This window comes from Hesperophylax consimilis, chromosome 13, assembly GCF_061612785.1.
Source record: "Hesperophylax consimilis isolate HC1 chromosome 13, BYU_Hcon_1.0, whole genome shotgun sequence".
NCBI lineage: Eukaryota > Metazoa > Arthropoda > Insecta > Trichoptera > Limnephilidae > Hesperophylax > Hesperophylax consimilis.
The window spans coordinates 28,711,135-28,733,945 of NC_142848.1; the positions used below are offsets into that span (position 1 = coordinate 28,711,135).

The 22,811-nt window shown below is 33.9% G+C and overlaps 1 protein-coding gene across 2 annotated transcripts in view; it reads left to right on the forward strand.

The window, feature by feature from the left end:
- Positions 1–22,811, forward strand: part of puml (pummelig) — a 41,118-nt gene that overhangs the window by 9,127 nt on the left and 9,180 nt on the right. For both annotated transcript variants that reach the window (XM_089638968.1, XM_089638969.1), the window contains exons 3-5: positions 15,458–15,664; positions 16,850–17,024; positions 17,897–18,169. In XM_089638968.1, coding sequence (XP_089495094.1) covers positions 15,458–15,664; positions 16,850–17,024; positions 17,897–18,169 — 655 coding nt within the window. The remainder of the gene's footprint in view (positions 1–15,457; positions 15,665–16,849; positions 17,025–17,896; positions 18,170–22,811) is intronic.

Consider the following 22,811-nt stretch of genomic DNA (forward strand, 5'->3'; position numbering starts at 1 on the left):
CTTTGGAATAAATTGCGTGGGATACCGCCTTTAGACATGTCAGTAAATAAATTTGAACATTTTATTTTCATAATTAATGTGATCTATTTACTAATAATTTCTCAAATTTTTCATCTTATAATTCTTTAACTTCTCCATCCTCTTCTTGCAACCCAAACTAGCTTTACATCATTTTTCTTTTTTAAAGATTATTATCTAATGTAAAGATTCTATGTCCGCAAACTGTAAAATTCACCCGCCATAACACACGGTCATCCCTAGCATGGAGGGTGAAATATAACAAAAAACCACATGTACTCTCTAAATCATGTATCAATAAAATAAAAATAATTGAAAATCTTAAAAATCATGTTTGTCAGAATATGAAAATGCTATCTAATGGTATGTATACATTTGTGAACGGATTACGGGAATGTAACGAAGCAACTGCAAGCGACCTTTTCGCGCCATTTGCGGTTGCTTTTGTTCCTTTCTCATAAGTCGAGATTCAGCTTGGCAGTTCGGCTGGCGTATGTATATGTAGCATTAGAAGTTCGTAATATTGCCTTTATTAGTAACTAGCTGGCTTCTACCCAGCGTTGCTTGGGTACTTGTGAATGTCTTGGGGTAAAATTTTGAGTTGTGAATTTTAGTTAATCTGTCAACTGGGTGCATTTTAAAAGTTGAAATACTATAATTGTATTATAATAAGTATTTGTTTCATTTTGATCGTGCCATGTCTTCTTCTGCAATTCAAAAAACTCTCTAAAACACTCCTGGAACTAATAAGAACAAGTTTTGAAATTTGCAGCGTAATCGGTCCAGTAGTTTTGGAGTCTATAGGATACTAACAAAGAAACATTCATCTTTATATATATACAGATTTCTCAATGTTTGTACATAATCATAACACGTAACGATACATACTTTTGAACGTAATCATAAATTATTAGTTCTTTATATTATTTATATCTCGAGAGTTTATTGTTCTTACAGTATCAAGGCCTCCCACGCATATCATTTCAAAATAAACAGCAAAAATACATACATATTAATATTATTTTTGCCATATTGGATTTTTAGAACATTTTTAGCTTTTTTAGTTTATTTTTCATTAATTACTTATTAATCATTAATCTTCTGGTACCTGTTGTAACCCTAGTTTTACTAGCGCATGTTAGGTTGTTAGGACGTGGGAGTGTTGACTGCAGCGTTCAAGATTAGTTAATAGTACACCAAATAGAAGACATAAGGAAACCTAATAAATATGTAAAGTTCACTTTAATATGTTGTTTTCAACACTCTAAATGCTAAATCAAGAATCCTGGGTAACTCTCAACACTATATTTTTATTTACATTTAAATACACCTTATATTTTAAATCTGTTTTCTAAGGTGACCGGATAAATCTTCACAATGATAATTCATCACATCTTTAAAAATTTATATAAAGTCATGGAAAGTGATGAAACAAAAACTTTATTAACTGGGTTAAGTAGGTTAGGTTGGGTTAGGTTAAAAAAAATAATTTTTTCATCGTTTCTAATGACTTTATATCACTTTTTGAAAGTGTGTTGAATTCTCACTGTGTTGAGTTATCATGGAACCGTTTACTAAATGATAGTCATGTTGGTTAAGTTAAGTACATTTTTTTAAACCATGATTGAATTATTTTCTTTGTATTCACACAATTTTATTGTGACCCGAAAGATGATGGAGAGATTCTGACATGCAAATCGATCGCAGACGTAGATATGCCGTAGAAAGCCAGAGGTCACGGTTTCAAATCCCGGCATGCGCAAGTCGATTTTATTTGATTAATTTGTGATATTTCACAACTTACTCATATAAAATAATGTATATAGTATATTTGCGGCACATTTCAGAGTTTAAGATACTCTCAGTATCACCCTGGTGTAAGACCACCATTCAAATTGAAACGTTGCTTGAAATGGTTTTTGCCGTGTTTGGTGACCAGATCCAAATAGCCAGGTACTTCTCCAACTTCCTCTTCTCCATATCCTTCCCCTCCCCTTTAGCCTCACAACATACCCCAATTGGGGATGCCATAGTCTCACTGGCTCCAGACGGTTGGGAGCAGTTGGGACTCTTGCGCGGTTTCACATATAACAAAATTTAAAAAGACAAAAATTGTATAGATTTTGTTTTCAACCCTAGCATTGAGGTTTTTAATGTATTATTTTACATTAATCCCACACAGGAGGTCCTGTAAAAAATAATTTCCCTCAAGGCCGAGGTCATCTTTGGGGATGCTGTGTGGGGTGTATTTTAAAAGAAAGGAAGGATAGGAAGTTCTGGGAAAGAAAAAGGTATGAGGGATGGTATTGGGGTCAATATGTCCAGAAGTGACGTATGAATCCATCCCTCCCACTGCGACGCAAGGCGATGGGTCGAGAGAGTCCGAATGAAGAAATCGAAAAATGTCTCCGTCAACCGACCTCATCCAATTCCACCTGTCATCAACCTCACCCCATGAACCCGGGCACCCCTGCTAAGTCGCCAAATGTAGCCAACCACTTCGGGCGACCCGTGGCAGAGGTGTTGGTTATCCAATAAATGGTTCCCGGGATTTGTTTATTTATGCAGAACATTACGCGTATTTTCAGATATATTAATTTTTAGTTGATTATTTGCAAGACTTACATAGTGGTTATTTATAATAATTATTTATTTATGACATGGCACTTTTTAAGTTAGCATCCTCGCACAAGTTAAGTAGCATTAAAATGCACAAGTGATAAGATATTAGTGGTCGCCTTTATAATTATATAGCCTTGAATATTATTTATTATAAATTGTCATTGCTTTCACTTTGTTAATTACATCGCTCTATACAATACAGAAGGTATGTATAAGAAAACCCCGGAGAAGAATACTGTATTTATTTTAAATGTTTTGTTTCATTTTTAACATAGTAACATTCTCCAAAGCTTCATAATGACTTAATTGTCTGCATTTGTAATATTTTGATAGTATAACAAACTATCTAGTTTTATGCTAATTCCGGCGTGTATTGAATAGTTCTTCCCTCGAATACTTTCTCATTCCCGTATCGCTTCGTTACTTAATAATTAGGGTGAGGGATGCTATTGGTTAGTGTTTTAACCCCCCGCTCTGGCTTACAGATGTGATCCCGGGAAGTGATGTCACAGCCGTTATGCCGTATTTACTCTAGAAAGTTAAGTTACCTAACTTCGGTTATCGCTGGCAGGACTGAATCTAACGACGTTTTGTAAATCGTTGGCTTGGAGATTAGCTAACCCTGAGAGGAAAAAATCCCTTTTTGTAAAACAAAGGTTTAAAGGAACATATTACGTACCTTTGGGAGGAATGATTTTTTAAATTTTTTTAATTTTCTTTATTGGTTTAAAGATGTACAATTATAATATTATAGAGTTTTTTTTTTTTTTTTTAATGACGGAAACAGTATTGTAACACACCTTTTTTTTAGCAAACGTTCGTGTTAAAAAGGTGGAGAAACGTAATTAATAACTATTTTAAATACATTACTATTTTAAACAAAGAAAAAAAAAAAAAAATTTACAAACAATTGTTGAGAAAAATTAATAGAAAAAAGGACGAGAGAAAAAAGAAGAAAGCAGAAAAAAAGGATATCTAATATTATTTTATAGAATTATGATATTATTTTAAAAGTGTAATAATTGAAGAAATTCTATTGAATTATATTTTTAATGGTGTTTTTGATTTTAACGCAATTTTTTTTGTAATTGGTTAAACCATTTCACTCCACTATATTTATAAAATTTTTGAGCTGTGTGTGGTGTTGCAGCACGGTTACAGAACCATGCACATTTGGTCTGTTGCTGTTCGAAAAAAGTGTTTGGTTTGTTTTTGTTTGGTTTTGTTTGGTTTTCGTTCTTGAAAGAATCTTTACGAATTTGTAAAAGGGTCAATCCGCACCAAATCATCCAGGCCATGTCACCCACCATCTCAGATTTTGATGAAACTTTAAATTTTTAATCCTTCCATATAGATAAGAAAATATACCAAATTTTACCTTCCTACCTCAACTCGTTTTTTTTTTATGGGCAGTTGAAGTTTGGGCAAAATAAGCGTTTTTACATATTCCGAGCACTCCGGAAGAGCTTGTACCTTCAATGAAAAAAAATTGTATCTTTGTCATTTATAGTGCAAATGCAATGAAAATTTTCAATATTATCAAGAAAACTATGCTGATTTGAGAAAAAAATAAATAAACCCTTTACATTTATCTACTTGACTTTAAAAAATTACCAAAAGTAATTTTTTAAGTAATTTTTGGGACGGAAAAGGTACTTTACAAAAAAGCAATATCTCGGGAAGGTACAGTGTTAATGAAGTAATTTTTTTTTTATTCATATCTACAAATAGCATAGAATCACATACAAAAATAAAATTCATGGCATTTTACTTGCTTCAATAAATAAAATCCATTTTAAACTTTTTTCAAACTTTTTGTAATTTTTTTTTATTCTTATCTACAATAAACATAGTACAACCTAAAAAAATAAAACTCCTGGTATTTTGTGTGCTTCACAGTGTAGAAACGTTTTTAAAATAAGAAATCTTTATCATACAGAATTGTTCTAGGTTTTTTTAAATCTAGATACAAAAATAAATAAAATCCATTTTAAACTTTTTTCAAACTTTTTGTGATTTTTTTTATATCTATTTTTAGTTTGTAATTGGGCAAGTTATAGTTTAGGTATATAGCTAGTAATATAGGTTGAATGAATGGACTAATATCAAAGAAACAGTCCTAGAGACAAGTCACTACATGGAAATGATGTATCTGCAACAAGAACAAGACAGAACATGAAAATTACTATCTGCCTCATCACTAAGTTTGCAGGATACTACATGCTTTGTTTCCTCTGACATGCTTAGTTCTGAGTCAGCTTCAAAGCAGTGATCATCTATATAAATACAGTAGTTGTTTCATGTTATGGTGTACGTTGTTAAAATGTCTCTAATCGAAACAAGTTTAGTTAAATGTAGTGTGGGACAACATAATGGTACTGAATGTCACAAAAAAAGTTATACTAAGTCAGAGAAATTAACGAGTGTGGATTTGTTAAGTGAATTTGAAAAAAAGCTTATTCAACAAAGAAGTTTTGTATCTACAGACTTGGTTTTCAACATTTGTGAGCACCACAGAATATTTAACTTAAATAAATATGAAACATTTCAAAAAGCTTGTTTTGACCCGTTCCAAAGCCACAAAAGGAAAATTACAAAAACTTTAAGAACAGTATCCTTGGAATTTTCAGAGAACATTAATACCATTCTAAAAGTAACTAATAAAGCAATCCCTGGACAAAAAATTTGTAATGCATGCAGAGCAAAAATTAGTAAGAGCCAAAACCTTAACAATGAAATTGAAGAGCTTAACACTTTTCAAGAAGACATAAGTGAAGTTGAAAATGTTTTAAACAAAGAATTTTTTTTACAAGAAATCAACACTTCTTTAACTGACATTGGAGAATCTCCATTTAAACTACATGCAATACCATCCCACAGTAAGTCTAGTTACGCTAAACGGAAGTTAGATTCTCCTTGTTCAACCTTAAAGAAAAAAGTAAGTAAAGTTTTAGAAAAAGAATTTTCCCCAGTAAAATGTGATGCAAAAATACCAAGATGTATTCAAGAAAAAGCTAATGACATGGACAGGCTTGTTGAGTTGGTTAAAAAAAAATTGGAAACACAAGTTACACGCCGTGAGAGAATTCAGCTTCTAACTCTCGCTCCAACTTCGTGGAGTAGAAAAAAGGTTGCTGAAGAATTCAGTGTTGGTGAATACTCACTTCGTAAAGCACGAGAGCTACTAAATGAAAATGGTATCATTGCTTTACCTGATCCAAAAAAAGGAAAACCATTAGACCAAGGAACAGTTACTTTGGTTAAAAATTTCTACCAAAACGATGAATTTTCTCGTGTTATGCCAGGGAAAAAAGATAAAGTTAGCATAACCAAAAATGTTTATGAACAAAAAAGACTATTGCTTTGTAACCTGAATGAACTTTATGCTACCTTCAAGTTTGAATACCCTGCTTCAAAAATTGGGATTTCGAAATTTTGTTGGTTGCGTCCCAAATGGTGTGTGCCAGTAGGTTCTCCAGGCTCTCATTCTGTCTGCGTTTGTGCAATTCATCAAAATGTAGTGTTGCTTCTTAATGCTTGTGACAGTGAAGAAACGTACAATGATTTAATGGACTACTTAGTGTGCTCAAAGAACAATAGAGACTGTATGCTTCGACATTGCGATAAGTGTTCAACATCTAGTGAAAATCTTAAGAAACATTTGTTAGAAAAATTTGAAGAATGGGACCAAGAAGATGAAATTACATACAGTGCATGGGTAACTACTGATAGAACACAGCAGGTTTCAGTTACAGTTCCCTTTCATGAATATGTAGAACATCTTGTGAAGAGTCTTGTAAAACTTCTTCCTCATTCTTTTATAACAAAGTCTCAATCAAAATATCTCAAAAGAGTCCCTAAAAGCACAGCTTCAGATAAATGAAGCTGTTGTGTTATTAGACTTCAGTGAAAACTTCTCCTATGTTATCCAGAATGAAGTCCAGGGTTACCACTGGACGCAAGACAGTTGTTCACTCCACCCAGTGGTAATTTACACTTGTGAAGAGCCTGGCAAAGATCTCACAGTGTCAAGCTTGTGTGTAATTTCAGATGACTTGGAACATGATGTAAGTTTCGTTTACGAAACTCAAAAAATTGTTGCTCAATTTTTAAATCAAAAATTTCCCCAAATTCAAAGTGTTCATTATTTTACTGATGGTTGCGCAGCGCAATATAAAAACTGCAAAAACTTTTTAAATCTGTGTCACCATCAAAAAGACTTCAACTTGAAAGCATGTTGGTCGTTTTTTGCTACGAGTCATGGGAAATCTCCCTGTGATGGAATAGGTGGAACAGTAAAACGTCTTCTAACTAGAGAAAGTTTGCAACTTGGCCCTGGCAACACTATCACAACTGTAGACAAAACTTTTAAGTTTTGTCAGTCGAGAGTAGAAAATATATATTTTTACTTGCTGAGAAAAGAAAGCTTATTCACTTGCAGGCAACAATTACAGCAGCGTTTTTCACAAGCTAAAACAATACCAGGCACTCGAGGTTTCCACTGCTTTGTTCCTCTGTCTGAAAATGAAGTTGGCACAAAAAGGATAAGTTCAGATTCAGATTATGCTTTGATTTTTAACTTCAGTGGGGAACGAAATCGCTCTGAGCAACTAAGTATGGTACAAATTTGTACAAACTCTTATGTAGCTTGCGTATATGACAACCATTGGTTTTTTGGACTTGTGGTTTCCAAAGATGAAGACGAGTGTGATGTATCAATCAAGTTTATGCATCCTTTTGGCCCAGCTCCATCCTTTTACTGGCCACATCAAAAAGAAGATATTTGTTTTGTTCCACTACAAAATATTTTTAATATCGTTGACCCTCCCACAACAAAAGGTTCAGGAAGAGCTTACTACTTTTTTGTTGTTTGTTTTTGGGGTGTTATGCCGTGTTGCGCTAACTCCTTCTTTAGCCGACGTTTCGGACAGCGTTGCAGTGTCCATCATCAGGGCAACGCTGTCCGAAACGTCGGCTAAAGAAGGAGTTAGCGCAACACGGCATAACACCCCAAAAACAAACAACAAAAATGCTTTTGGCCGTGAGAATCTAAAAACTTACCAGCTTACTACTTTCTTGAAAAAGACGTTCATCATGCTGATCAAAAGTTCAACCATCTTATGGGTCAGATCAAGAATAAAAGTAAAAAATGAACTTGAACATTTATTTGTAAACAATATTATTGTAATGTACTTTCATTTAACCTAATCCTACATTGCCTGTTTTATTTTTATTGTATTTGTTTTTTAAAGAGTTAACTTTGTATTGAAAAGAGTTAAAAAGTTGATCTTGTTATAAAATATTGCTATGGTGTATGCATTCAGGGTAAGGAACAAGGTACATTATTTTGTTGGTGCCTTAAGCTTACATTGCAAGCTTACCAGCATGTTGTAAAGGACCGAATAAGTTTGACTTTTTTTATTTGCAAATACAGTATCTAGATTTTAAAAAACTTGGAACAATTCTGTATGATAAAGATTTCTCATTTTAAAAACGTTTCTACACTGTGAAGCACACAAAATACCAGGAGTTTTAATTTTTAGGTTGTACTATGTTTATTGTAGATAAGAATAAAAAAAAAATTACAAAAAGTTTGAAAAAAGTTTAAAATGGATTTTATTTATTGAAGCAAGTAAAATGCCATGAATTTTATTTTTGTATGTGATTCTATGCTATTTGTAGATATGAATAAAAAAAAAATTACTTCATTAACACTGTACCTTCCCGAGATATTGCTTTTTTGTAAAGTACCTTTTCCGTCCCAAAAATTACTTAAAAAATTACTTTTGGTAATTTTTTAAAGTCAAGTAGATAAATGTAAAGGGTTTATTTATTTTTTTCTCAAATCAGCATAGTTTTCTTGATAATATTGAAAATTTTCATTGCATTTGCACTATAAATGACAAAGATACAATTTTTTTTCATTGAAGGTACAAGCTCTTCCGGAGTGCTCGGAATATGTAAAAACGCTTATTTTGCCCAAACTTCAACTGCCCATAAAAAAAAAACGAGTTGAGGTAGGAAGGTAAAATTTGGTATATTTTCTTATCTATATGGAAGGATTAAAAATTTAAAGTTTCATCAAAATCTGAGATGGTGGGTGACAAATCCAAAATTTTCTGGATGATTTGGTGCGGATTGACCCAAAAGTGATGTTTTTTTTATAAATGATTAGCAGAGAAGGGACTTAAATAATCTGATGGTGGGATAATCATATAACTTATTTTTATTAATATTTTCTGGATGATTTCTAAAGGCAAGAGAGAGGTTTTTAATGCACCACCCCAGCCAACAATTCCACATTGCAATACAGATTGAATCAGTAAAAATATTTGGTTCGTAATAGTTTAAGATTTAAAATGTTTCGTATTCTAATAAAAATGTACTTACATTAATTTTCTTAACCTTTCTATTGTCGGTATTTTAAAAATGTCCTTGACATAAATAATAAATAGAATAGGTCCCAGTACAGTTCCCTGCGGGATGCCAAAATTCGTGGTCTGTGAATCGCTGAAAAACCCATTTAACTAATATATATAACCTGTTTCCTCAGTAAACTCATAGAAGGGTTGTTTACTATCATTGACAATAATAATAATAATAATAATAATAATAATAATTGGAGATAGGTATAATATTTTATAGGCCCTGTTAGAAGTTCTACCGAGCCGAACCCTCTGATATGAAAATATCTGGAGACGGTGAATTTTTTTTTCCCATTTGATATCTGGTGATTTGACGTGTTGTTGTTCTTGTATTGTTTTGTATTTATTTTACTTATATAATGCACTTACATAGTGTTGATTGACTAGCTGATCATTTGTGGAAAAGTGAGTGGAAGGGTTAAGTTTTTCCTTTGGGGAAGACTTAACCCGGACAACTAAATCGGAAGTTTAAAAAAAAAAAAAAATAATAGTAGAGCGCCGTTTTTGTGAAAAATCACCTCAAGGGCGCTGTACAATTTATACCGTGACAATTTATATAATGACCTGCTATAAATACAAGTCACACTTGCAAATTGATTATACCCAAAATATAGACTAATTGTGTTCACCGTTCAAATTGTGCATTTATTTAATAATCCCGTTACAATAGTAATTTACTGGATCAATAAATCTTATTTTTTACTATCTCTCAATTTATGTGAAATAGTTATATTATTTCTTTATACTATGTTAATTGGTAATTACACACTATTTCATATAAACATAATTGAAAATTAAAACAAAAATATTTTTTTGAAAAAAAAATAAAAAAGAATCTATAAAGGTTTTTGTCTTAACTGACCTAATAAATTCAGATTTCATTTTATCAGGAAATTCTCAAACAACGACCTTGTGTGGAATCTAATCTTTTCTCTTGTGAACTTTATACCCGTATTTCATTTGTGACGTCTTTAATCGTGTAAAAATTTTGAACAGTCATTTGATAGCAAATATTGTACCTAGATAAAGAAATAATGGACTAGGGTGATGCTATTGATCTGAAATTACACAATGTATTTTACGACCTTTCTTTGTTATTTTGCGTATTAGAAATATTATACTAATTACGCAACCAAAAATTGTGAGTAATAAATCGTATCAAGGGGCACATAATAATATAGATTAGAAAACAGACTTGCGATTTGTTTCATGGAGTTACAAAGGGGAGAAAAAATTAAATATCTTTTGAATACCGCTCGGTTGTCGAGGTATATGGGGATCCATGCTAGTATTAACACGAAACCGTGCTTTTCAGAAACCGAGTGACTGGCGCCGAGGGACTGGCGGTGTATGAATAGTATTCAGGTCGCCGGACAATTCCCGAATATTAGATCCATGCTAGTATTAACACAAAACCGTGCTTTTCAGAAGCCGAGTGACTGGCGCCGAGGGACTGTCAGGAATATCAGCTCCGTGCGACTTGAGGTGTATGAATAGTATTCGGGCCCCCGGACGATTCTCGAATATTAGGTCAACTAAGAGCGCCTTGTCGAACTCACGGAGGAGCTGCAAAACTGCGAGTGGCCCCCCAATGTGTGTAAGCTCGGTACTGTTGCTTAACCGCGTGGTTTAACTACTCTGTGTGATATTTAAAAAAAATTAAATTAAGGAACAAACGTTATATAATATAATAATTATATTGTGAAATAACATAAGATAAAGTTCCCATTAATTATGCCGTGTATATATAGTAAATTACAAACAAAAAACAAATAAAAAAGAAAAAATAAACAATATAGATAATATAAGAACGGTAAAAATAGTCTTCCAGAAAGACATTATCTGCGATGAGAAATTAATGGAAGGCCGTCTAAGATAGCTGCCCTAAATTGTTGCAGCTCGGATGGAATGGGTTAAAATGATTTTTTAAATAAGTAAGAAATATGCACAGAGAAACAATGACCAACCTCGTGAATATTGTATTTTACATCAGGAAAAGGGGACAGGGGAACACGGAAGAGCGATTTTCCAGGGTTTTTAGAATTAGGTATTAGACACAGTAAGTTATTAAACATTGTAATTTATTCATCTCAAATTAAGTAAATAGGATTTGGAACCCACTTTACGTTTTATATTAAATACTTTGCACTTTGATTTTTGGCACATTGTATGGCAAGTTTGCAAAAACATTTTGAGCAATCGCTTGCCATAATGTGCCGAATTTATAGAATCTAAAAATATGAGATAAACGGCGAAATCTAGGTGGATTCACAGGCTTTATACAGCAGTAAGCATTTCATATATTGCCATATATAATTAATAAACCAATCGCTCAAGTAGATATGCAGGGGCGTGCAGTCTATATAGGCACATAAGCACTGCCTACCCTACCTTACTCGTATAAAAATATAAATACATTTATAAAATTTCACATTAAAAAATATGCGCAAAGTAAACCGCACCGTACTGACGGCTATAACGTGTCAAAGGCAAGAACCAAATCATATTCCAACACCATATATTTTGTCTCCTTTCGACATAAAAAACTGTGCGATGTTCATTCAAGGGATGACTCGTTAGTGTCGATAAAGACCGTGACTTTTGATAGAAATCACAAGTGTAGCAATTGGTGCTATCTGTTGGTACTTCTATTAATTAGTACAACATGACTAAAGAGATAACTATAATATTATGTTGGTTTTCTCTCATGCCATTTTATGATTGAAAAAATTAATATGGTAAATTTTATATAACCCAGTAATTGGCTTGTTTAAATAAAATAGATGAATTATGGAAAATGTGCATAAATAAGGCAATTATTTGGATAATTGATGTGGTGTGATTTAACCTAGTATTAGGCTTAAGCCAGCATCCACACCTGTGACCTGTTTCAATAATAATTATATTCATTGGATAATTTTTGTAGCGCCGTAAAACTTCAAGGGTGCTAAATTAATATTGACTAAATCGCAATTTTTACTACTGCCTACTCTAATTAAAAATGCCGAATTTAATTTAAAAATGAAACAGGGTAAATTATTTTTTTTTTAATGTGCAATTTTTATTGATTCATAAAGGAGACATGTTGAAATTAATTTATTATGAAATATGATGTTGACCAAACGTGTTTCCAAATTTTTAATTAATCCTTGAACGGTGGACTCGTCAAGTCAAATATTAATACCAAAAATTGCACTAACTTTCGAACAGTTTCAGAAAACTTTTGTAATCTGTTTTAACCCCTGGGAGCCAAAGCCCTGCATTTGTTGCGGTGTTGAAGAATTATGCCCAAGCACGTCACGAAACACTGCAATCGCAGTGTCGACCTTACGCATTCATTTTGCCTTTTTTTTGGGTTTGTTAAACACAAAAATCAAAATGTCACTTGTAAAACTAATTGTCTATATCTATCTATGAAAATAAAATTTTTAATGTTTGTTTATTCAAAATGTTAAATCTCCTAAAGTTCTTCACCAATTGCTTTGAAATTTTGACACAATGTTGCATTCGAATATGTGTGTGTTTTTATGTACGTGTATTATATAGATGTCACCTGTGACAGGTAAAAATATGCTTTTTTTCAAAAACAGCACCATCTGTTGGACTTAAAAGCAACACGTGCTATTGTTTCTCTATCTGTACAGACAGCTGATGAGGTACAGCTAGTAAAAAATAAATATATAAATACTTAGCACCAGTGAGCCTGTTTTTAAATGGCAAGCTTTTCTGCTGCCAGTATAGTACCTTTAGGTTTTTGTCTCAGTCTGTCTGCACAGACAGACGGATCCACAGCAACGCTTGGCGGGGTACAGCTATTATTTAGTAAATCTCTTAGTATAACCATTTAAGCTGCCGTACTTTTCCAGATAATGCACTTGTTCCGAAGTAAAATGCATGTTACTATCGTTGCAGCTAACAAGAGAATCTTTATAACTCTGATAATGATTCAGTAATTCCGCTATAATCTGAACCTCCAGTAATCTGAATCACCGGGTGGCGGGGTCAGAGTGTACGGACTTTTCCAGATAATGCACTTGTTCCAAAGTAAAATGCATTTTATTACCGTTGCTGCCAACAAGAGAATCTTTATAACTCTGATAATTAGAACTAGCACTGACGAAATCTTCACCAATCTTAACATCATGTCAATTAAACAACTATATTCTAAAACTATACTCATTTACATTCATAAGTACAAAACCCAAGAAATAACAACAAACACGTACAATAGAAACACTAGATCTCATGGTCAAAAACTTACCCAACAAATAACTACTAATACTAATACTACTACTACTAATACAACTTTTGGGCATAAAAGCTTCTTATATCATAGTATTAAACTCTACAATAAAATACCACTCTCACTCAAAAACCTCAACATTATAACATTTAAATCTCAAATAAAAAGCTGGATACTTAATATAGGGTGATCTGAAATAGAAAATATACTGATATCGAACACAGACTAAAACCACAGACATAGGAATTAATAGACGAGAAGATAATGGCGAGGGGTAAAATCAACTGTTGAAGAACGAAGGGAGTGAAGCTGACTGTGATTCGTCAATAAATCAATCTGACAGTAAATAGGCATCTCGCATTATAATATCACCATTTACTTCTTAAAAGTAAAATCTGCTTTTGAATGAATAGACATTTTTACATGGGAGCGCAAATTACTCGCCACGTTATGAACAAATTTGCGAAGTCCAAATTCGGCAAAAAAATTCGGTTCTATTTTCAGAGTCGAATATTTCGTTTAAGTATTTAGTTAAGACACTTTTATAAATGTTCATAATTTACTTCCCAGCAACCAACCAGCTTTGTGTTTCGCGTCCAGACGTTTCTCGATGTGATAGTAACAACTGATTCATATTATACGATGTGAATATGCTTAAAATAAAGTAAAATAATGCTTATATATGGAATGTAATACGACAATTGGGTTTATTCTCTTTTTCACATCTATTTTTACAAGTTTTCATAGTACAAGTCAACATTTTGCCGTGTTATTTCGTAAAATGAACCGATGATGCCTCGACCATAGTTCGCACAAGAATGATGATGTCACGTTTTCAAATTTCACTTGAGGCCATACGCGAGCACAGCCGGCTCCAATGGAACCGGTATGGGGAGTGGGGATAATACGCTTTTAATCACTTAGGGCAGGTCTACTAATATTCATATGTCTATGACTAAAACCGAATCTACTAAACTGAACTATACAAAAAAACACTATCTTACTTATTTTAAAATTATTTAAAAAAAAAATATATACAACATGATATATGTTTATAATTAAATTCATATGTAACTTTATTGTAATATTAATTTCTTATAATTAAATTATAATATGTAAATGAAATCCTCAGCACGGGAGATCCCAGTGAGGATATCATTATCTCTATATGTTACTAAGAAAAGAAGACAATAAACCATTATTATTATTATTATTAAAAATTATTCAGTAATCCGAATCTCCATTAATCTGAACCACTGGGTGGCGGGGGCGGGGTTAGTGTTTGGAAAACCCAAGACCATTGAAGAAAAAATGTTTTATTCACCAAAATTTATGTAAATTACCTACTTTTACAATATGGACTACGATTCGTAGAGCGATGAGGAATGTTGATGATATTAATTTATAAAGGATGGTACTCAATCTAAAACATTCTGGTCCTTACCAGGTATAAGAGGGATTTTAACAGTTGCAATGTGATAACGGTTTATTTTCAGCGGGTATTTTGTCATAGTTTAATGAATTATGAACTGGCTCCAGCAAAACATACACTACATATTTACGATTAGTATCCTCGCATATAGCACCATGCTGATTGAAGTAGGGAATGTTATCAAAAAACAACTCGTAAATTAAATTCTTGTGAAAATGAACTGCGGTCGTTGACATTTTGAAACATAGCGACGGCTGTACATAATATTATGTAGTTTTTGCCACCATCCAAAAAAAAAGAAACACATTACTTTATTAAAATTATAGGTTTTTTGGTGATATATCTATCTATCTATCTATGCGTATGAGCTATTCGGAATTATGTGCTATTTAACACCTACGTTAAAAGGTTTAAAAAATCTAGCCGTTTCTTGAAGATTCCAGTAATCTTAATATTTGTTAAACCGAACTGGCTCGGTTTTTAATTGTTCGGATTATAAGATTGTAATACCATAATCAAAGCACAGTTGTGTTCATTAAAAGTAGTGCCCGTGACAGATCACATTATAAGCGCTCTATATTTTCGTGGCTTGGCCTATTTCATCGCTCCCATTGGTAGTGTATTGCAAGCGATATGCTGAAATAGGCCAATCCATGATGCGTATAGCGTAATGTATCGCCTACCTTATTGTAATTAATCTAATTCCTTTGATCCTAGGTTTGAAGACCACTTACCGCGGTTGGTACGTTGACATCGGACCTGTGGTGGGCAATGCCGACAAGATATGGACCATCTCCCTGAACGAGGAGTCACCCAAGACGCCGCTGCTGATGCTGCACGGCCTGGGCGCCGGGGTGGCCATGTGGGTCATGAACCTCGACTCCCTGGCCACTCAGCGACCCGTATACGCCATTGATGTACTTGGTAATGTAATATCCTTGTGAATCCTTTGCATTTATACCGGTAGCTTAGCTTAGAAATTAACAAAGTAAATCCTTATTAAATTTTGTGTTCGCATTCATATTAATCACTAAATAGGGGATGGAAGATATATTTTTCTAACAATTATTAACATGATTTTTTTTTTAACTTTCCTTATCTGTGGTGTGTATTTATTACACATTGCTTCTAATAACTTTAAAAACACTATAAATATAATAAATTCTGGGTTCAGATTTTAGGTATTCCTCTGTTATACATTTATGCACTGAATTAAAAAATAATATTTTACATAGTTTTCAAATTCAATTAAAAATCAGAGTATTTTGTTAAAAATCGGGAACAAATACACCATTACAATCAACCATGTGACACTGCTACGCGAAGAGTATGCGAGGAAATGACACGCTATTGATGTCCCGCTTTAGTTCGCTGTGCGGGAACATGAGAAATCCACACGTCCGCAGTTGTATTTAGACCATCGATACCTACGACCGCATAGCTGTGTGTGTGTCCAGCGCCCATGGCCCATCCATCCAGCACCTGCGGCCAGTCACAGATAAGGACTCCTCGCACGTTTGTTTAGCATCTGCCGATGGTTTTTTCATATTTTCAGCAATTAAATTACAATTATTATCACTTTTGATATAACTTATAATAAACATAAGCGATTAACTATGAATATACATATTTTTCCGATATTAAATTGCTTATTTTGAGATGTGTATTGACTACACAGCACAGGAACGTGTGGATTTTTTTAGCACAGTAAGGGAAAGGTTAATGTGATTACGGCATCTCATCTGTCTCATCGAATCTCATCTGCTCCCATCCGTCTGTAGTAGTAGGACTATGGCTTTTAAAATTGGTGAAGAGGCTGAAGGTAGCGGAGAGGTGACAGGGATGGGGAAAAGGAAAGTGGAGATGTACCTGACCCAGATCTGCTCACCAAACACGGCTAAAGCCATTTCAAGCAATGTTTCAATTCTGAATGGTGACCTTTCACCAGGGCGATACTAAAAAAAACATCTTCCACCCTAAAATAAGGAAATGTTGAGATAATAATACCTAAATATATATTTATCGATACATATGTACATATATTATTTCAACTTTTGTGTGTGTTATCCTTTCAGTCTGTGAACCTTACAATAATCTCTTCCTTTTTAGGATTTGGTCGCAGTTCCCGGCCGGCATTCAGCAGCGATGCAAAGCTGGTGGAGATGCAGCTCGTGAACTCGGTAGAAGAATGGAGGAAGGAGATGAACATCGACAAGTTCATATTGCTCGGCCACAGTATGGGGGGCTTCCTGGCTGCCTCCTACTCCATGCAGCATCCTGAAAGGTTCAATTCAATTTAGAAGACTTACTTACTGACTTATCATTTCTTATTAAATACTCTAAAAATACACACATTGGAAGACAGGCGTAAAATAAACGACTTAACTTTTTTATTCAAAATTCTAAACACTAAATTCGACTGTTGCGAACTTCTGCAACTCATAAACTTACGAATACCTACAATAACAACACGACAAAATACACTATTCCACTGCAACACACATAAGCGCAATTACATTGCGAACTCCCCAATACAACGGTTTCACACTATGGGAAACCAATACTATTTCGATATATTTAATATTAACTTTGCGAATTTTTCGGATTACGTAAAAGACATATTTAAACACTATTCCTAAATGGAAGTTATATTTTTGTAAACCAGTCAAATCGCTGTATTTTTTAATTTATGTTCTTGTTATTTTTAATTTTGTTTCTTGCATATATTATTTCTTAATGTAATTTTATTTTTATTATTTCTTTGTCATGTTTCAAAACTGTCATTAAAATGTACCACTTACATGTAAAAGCCCTTTGGGCGTTAAATAAATAAATAAAATAAATTCTATCAATATTGTTATATTAATAATTATTGTAGTAGTTTAATTTACATAGATTATATAGATGGCGCAATCATTTTTGTCCGTGCCATTATCATATTATTAGTTCATTATCGCGTAATGCCCATCGCACATAGAGATATTTACAAGCTACGTGACTGCGATGCAACCACAAATGCCAAGTGATATGCTAATCTTTAATGCTAGTTTCCGTCTAAGGCGCTACCCTAATTAGACTGTATTAGATTGGATTCACCGTTAGGTACCTAAATTTTCAACTTAATATATTGAATGTACACCATCATGACAATTCCAGAGTGAAGCACCTAATCCTGGCCGACCCGTGGGGCTTCCCCGAGCGTCCCGCCAACGTGGCGGAGCGCTACCAGCTGCCTCTGTGGGTGCGAGCAGTGGTGGCCGTGGTGGCGCCGCTCAACCCACTATGGGCGCTACGGGCCGCCGGACCCCTCGGACAGTGGGTGGTGGAGAAGGCGCGCCCTGACCTCGTGCGCAAGTTCGCACCTGTCGTGCCCGATGCGGGGGTCATCATCCCGCAGTACATTCATCAGTGCAATTCGCAGAGTCCTAGGTGAGGAAATTATTTACATGTTTATCCACACAATTAATATTGAAGTTAAATTAACTGTCTATTTTACACTTTTCTTGCTTTTCGCAAAAAGGGCATAATTTATTAGTAGTTCACTAGCATTCATTGGCTTGCCACTCTGCACTTGCCTTCCACACTGCTCTTCATTCCAGAATATGCTACGGAGCGGTCTTTTGTTTATTTTCGAACCATGTATACATATATAAATACATAAACAAATACGTAAATGTCGTTTGTTCAAAATCTTAAATCTCCGAAAGTTTTACACCGATTGCTTTAAAATTTTGATACAACGTTGCATTCTAATATGCATATGTTTTTATATACCTATAATACCTAAATGCTTTTTTGAAAACCAGCGCAATCTGTTGGACAAACATGCTTTTTTCAAAACAGCGCCATCTGTTGGATGTAAAAGCAATGTGCGCTATTGTTTCTCTACCTGCATAGACAGACCGAGCCACAGCCAAGCGTGGCGAGGTACATTTAGTATTTAAATAAGAAAACACAATATTATACATTTTTAGTCTTTTTTTTTTTTTTTTTATAGTGTATACCTCACAAGAGTCCCAACTGCTCCCGTCTGGAGCCAGTGAGACTATGGCATCCCCAATTGGGGGATGTTGTGAGGCTGAAGGTAAGTGGGGAAGGGAAAGAGGAAGGTGGGGAAGTACCTGGCTATTCAGATCTAGTCACTAAACACGGCTAAAGCCATTTGGAGCAACGTTTCAATTCTGAATGGTGGTCTTACACCAGGGCGATACTGGTAGTATCTTCCACTCTGGAACGTGCCGCAAATATACTATATATTATTTTAATTAATTAATTGTGAAATAACACAAATTAATCAAATAAAATTTATTTGCGCACGCCGGGTTCGAACCCGCGACCTTCGGAATGGCAGTCCAATGCGTTACCACTGGACTATGCCGGCCGTCAGTCTATGTACTAGAATAGATCAGTATTAATTCAATTCAGTTTATTAATTTAAAAACATAAAAGAATTGTTCATTTTAGTGCGTTTGTAAATACATACATAAATATAAGCAGTGATTATCAACTATAAAAGTAGTATAGAATTTGCCTTTTAAAGGCAGCTTCATTGATGCTAAATATGTGGATATCCAAATTGAATCTGTTCAACAGCTAGATTGCTCTCCTCACCAGCATGACCATTGGCAAGCTAGTCCTGCAGACTAGGAGTTAGAACAGTCTATGGTGTTGGTGATGGAGATAACCACCGGGAACATACAAATGAATACTCTCTATAATAGCTGAAAATATAATTCACTGGTGAAACCAATTAATTTATGTCCTTTATGGGATGATGGGAGCACAGTGTTATGGAGCCAGAAGACATTGTACCACCAAACACCCAATAACAACTGTCGTGTCCTTTATTTAAAAAAACTGGACTACTCGTCGCTCTAGTTCGTTTTTGTCCAACAGACCAAAACGTAAATCGGGAGAAATAGGGCTTCAAAGTTTTTTTTACGAAAAACGCATATTGAATGAGCTAATTTCATTCAAGCTTACTAAAATGATTTAAAGTAATGAAATTATTATTTTTTAAGTAAAATTCGTTCCAAATGTTTAAAGTTACGCACAAAACACGTTTTTAATTTGAATGTAAGACACAGTGTTGGATAAACAAGCTCGGAATATTGATTTAATTTTGGTGGAATTAAGACAAACCGCGTCTTGAAAACACACTAAAGATATTTTCAACTCAATTTCGCCAAAAATGGTCTGTTGGACAAAAACGAACTAGAGCGACGTCCTGTCAAAGGTATAAGGTGAAATATGGGCATGGAACAATAGGTATATGACCTGAGTGCTTATGGGAACATTCGCTATGCAGACCAGCTCACTTTGAAATATTATTGGTCCTCTGCGATGTACACTTCTGAGAACTGAACCGGTCTTAACTAAATTTACGTGTTATCTCTTTTACATATTAGTACAAGACTAGTACAAGAGTGAATATCTTTCTCGGGCATCTCTTCCACCATTCTCTACTGTATACCACAGCGTTACTGTTAAAAACTACATTACATCGACTTTAATTCTACTCTGTATCTCATTCCGGTGTAGAGATATTGCATTGAGTATTCCTCGGGTGTCCCCGACTTCTTCTAACATTCAAACCACTATGTAACACTCCTGGCACTAATAAGGACAAACTTATTACTTTGAAATTTTCAACAAAATCGGTCTACTTTTTAAGTTTTGTAAGCACAAACATACGCAGGTTGAATTTTTATATATACAGTCGAACTTGGTTATAACGATCACGGCAATAGCGAGTTCACGGCTATAATCATATAATTGTTGAATGTTATAGCGAGATGGATTCACTGATATACTGAGTAAATAATTTTGTCAACACAATTTCTGAATACATGAATGGGTCGCTGGGTCTAAAAAGTAGTAGGAAATTATTCAAGAATTATTCTGGAAGTAAGTAGTAACAAACAAAGAGGCGGGAATTTCCTATCCCGTTAGGGACGGATTCATATTTTTTATGGCACTATCTGTGTAACATTGTCGGCTATGTGAACCATTTGTTATCCATCAGGCACAATTTAAAATTGTCATCAAATCTGCGAAATTTGAGCTTCGCACGTTGGTTCCCTTTTTACATCTTCTTTTGTATTACAACTCATTATCAATTTTGTTTTAAAAACCAATAAATATGTTTGTGAAGGTACCTAGCTACGAGTACATCCCTGCACGGGGTAAATTTATGCCAGTGATGCACACTTTAAGGTTTCTGTTGATCTTTGTGTTATACAAACCGGTTCTTCAAATTTGGTTCCATTTAGGAAATGCAGCATAAATTAACCAAAATTCGATAAAAAATGTTCTCAGCCAGGGTTTTCAAGAATTACCCCAAACATTGAGATATTTCTCTACAGCCAAGTAGAGAAATATCGGTATACCAAGTAGAGAATACGGGCCATACGGCCCGTATGAAATTGACATGCGGGCCGCAAGAATGGGGCTGCGGGTTGTGCATCACTGGTTTGTGACAAATAATTTTTTACAGCCGAAAACCAAAACAATCCCGCATTTATGACGAGTGCAATTTTACAAGCGGTAGGTAGTAGGTACAGCGTGCACAAACTAGTGATAAAAATATATACAATTTAGTGATATTTGTCTTGGAAGCCTTGAACCAGGTAATGATAGTTATAATGTGTTGATTATTTTGAAGAGGAAATTGAGAAGCATGAAAGCAAAATATTAAAAAAATCATTGATAATAAATTTGAGTAATATAAGTGTATGTTTCAAAATTATTTTGTTAATAGGTAATACCTACTCGTATTTTGAAAATATACTACACATTTGCGAATATATTGATAGTAGAGGCATTTAGGTAGGTACATACGACTTAAAAAAAAACCTATTTGGATATAAAGATTAACGGCTATATGGAGCAAATTTAGTTGGTCCCCTCGTGCTCGTTATAACCAAGTTTGATTGTATATATATATATATATAGATATTGACTGTGAAAATAATACAGATAGCAACGAATCGTTCAGTAAAAAGTATGATGCAAATATGTACACAAGCTCTTCTTGACTCCTTAAGGCGAAATAGGTAGACTTGACCTGAAATTTGGCATTTTTGAGGCCACTTTGAGACGTATGGACACTTTAATAGAAAAAAACACAAATTGATTTCGAAAGATCGTTATTTTATCTTGTAAAGTAAGATGTAAAATTTTGAAAAATAATATTATTTTCATATCATAATAAAGTGTTACCGTTGGACGATGCGCAGATTTGTTGCATTTTCAAAGGTGAAGTTGTATTATACAACAAATATTTCAAATCATATAATAATACAGTATAAACAATCAATAAATTATCTATTATATGTATGTATAAGAATTTTGTTTTTATTTCAAATAAAATTACTAATAAATAAATCCGAGCACGCGTTTTGTGACGAAAATCCCTCAATTGGACTATTTATTTATGGTCTTACAAATTGGTATAGTTCAGATTTTATTACAAAAATAATTTACCAAGACATTATTGAAACATTAGAAATAATTTATGACCAAAAAATATATTCTTAAAGTACATAATAGTAATTAATTTCGATTCGCGTTTGTTGTTTGTGATTACCCCGGCGCAAGCCGAAATTTTATCATTCCCCGCTGCGACAGGGCGGCGAGCGGACGTCTATTCCACGCCAGTCAACTTGATAACAATTTAAAGAAATTCCTCGCTTAAAAATGAGGAGGAAAATACCTTCGGAAAAAAGTTTTATTAGATAGCACAAATTACGACATCAAAAACGTACGTGGGAGATATATTTTAAAAAAAACAAATTAAACAAATATTTGAATTTTTTTTAAATGTATATTCATATACCTACATATTTTATATCTACCATGTCAACAAACTGCATTTGTATTTATTTATGTTTACTCACTCCGACGTATAATTTACAAATATGTATGTAACTACTTATTAGGAAGAAAGCTACAACCAAGAATTTAACAACAATAATTGTTATTTCATCTTAACCATGCTGTAGTTTTCACTGCCGCGCGAGTGTACGGCTCGCAGCGGAATGAATTCGGTATTTCTGTCTCGGTCTAAAAA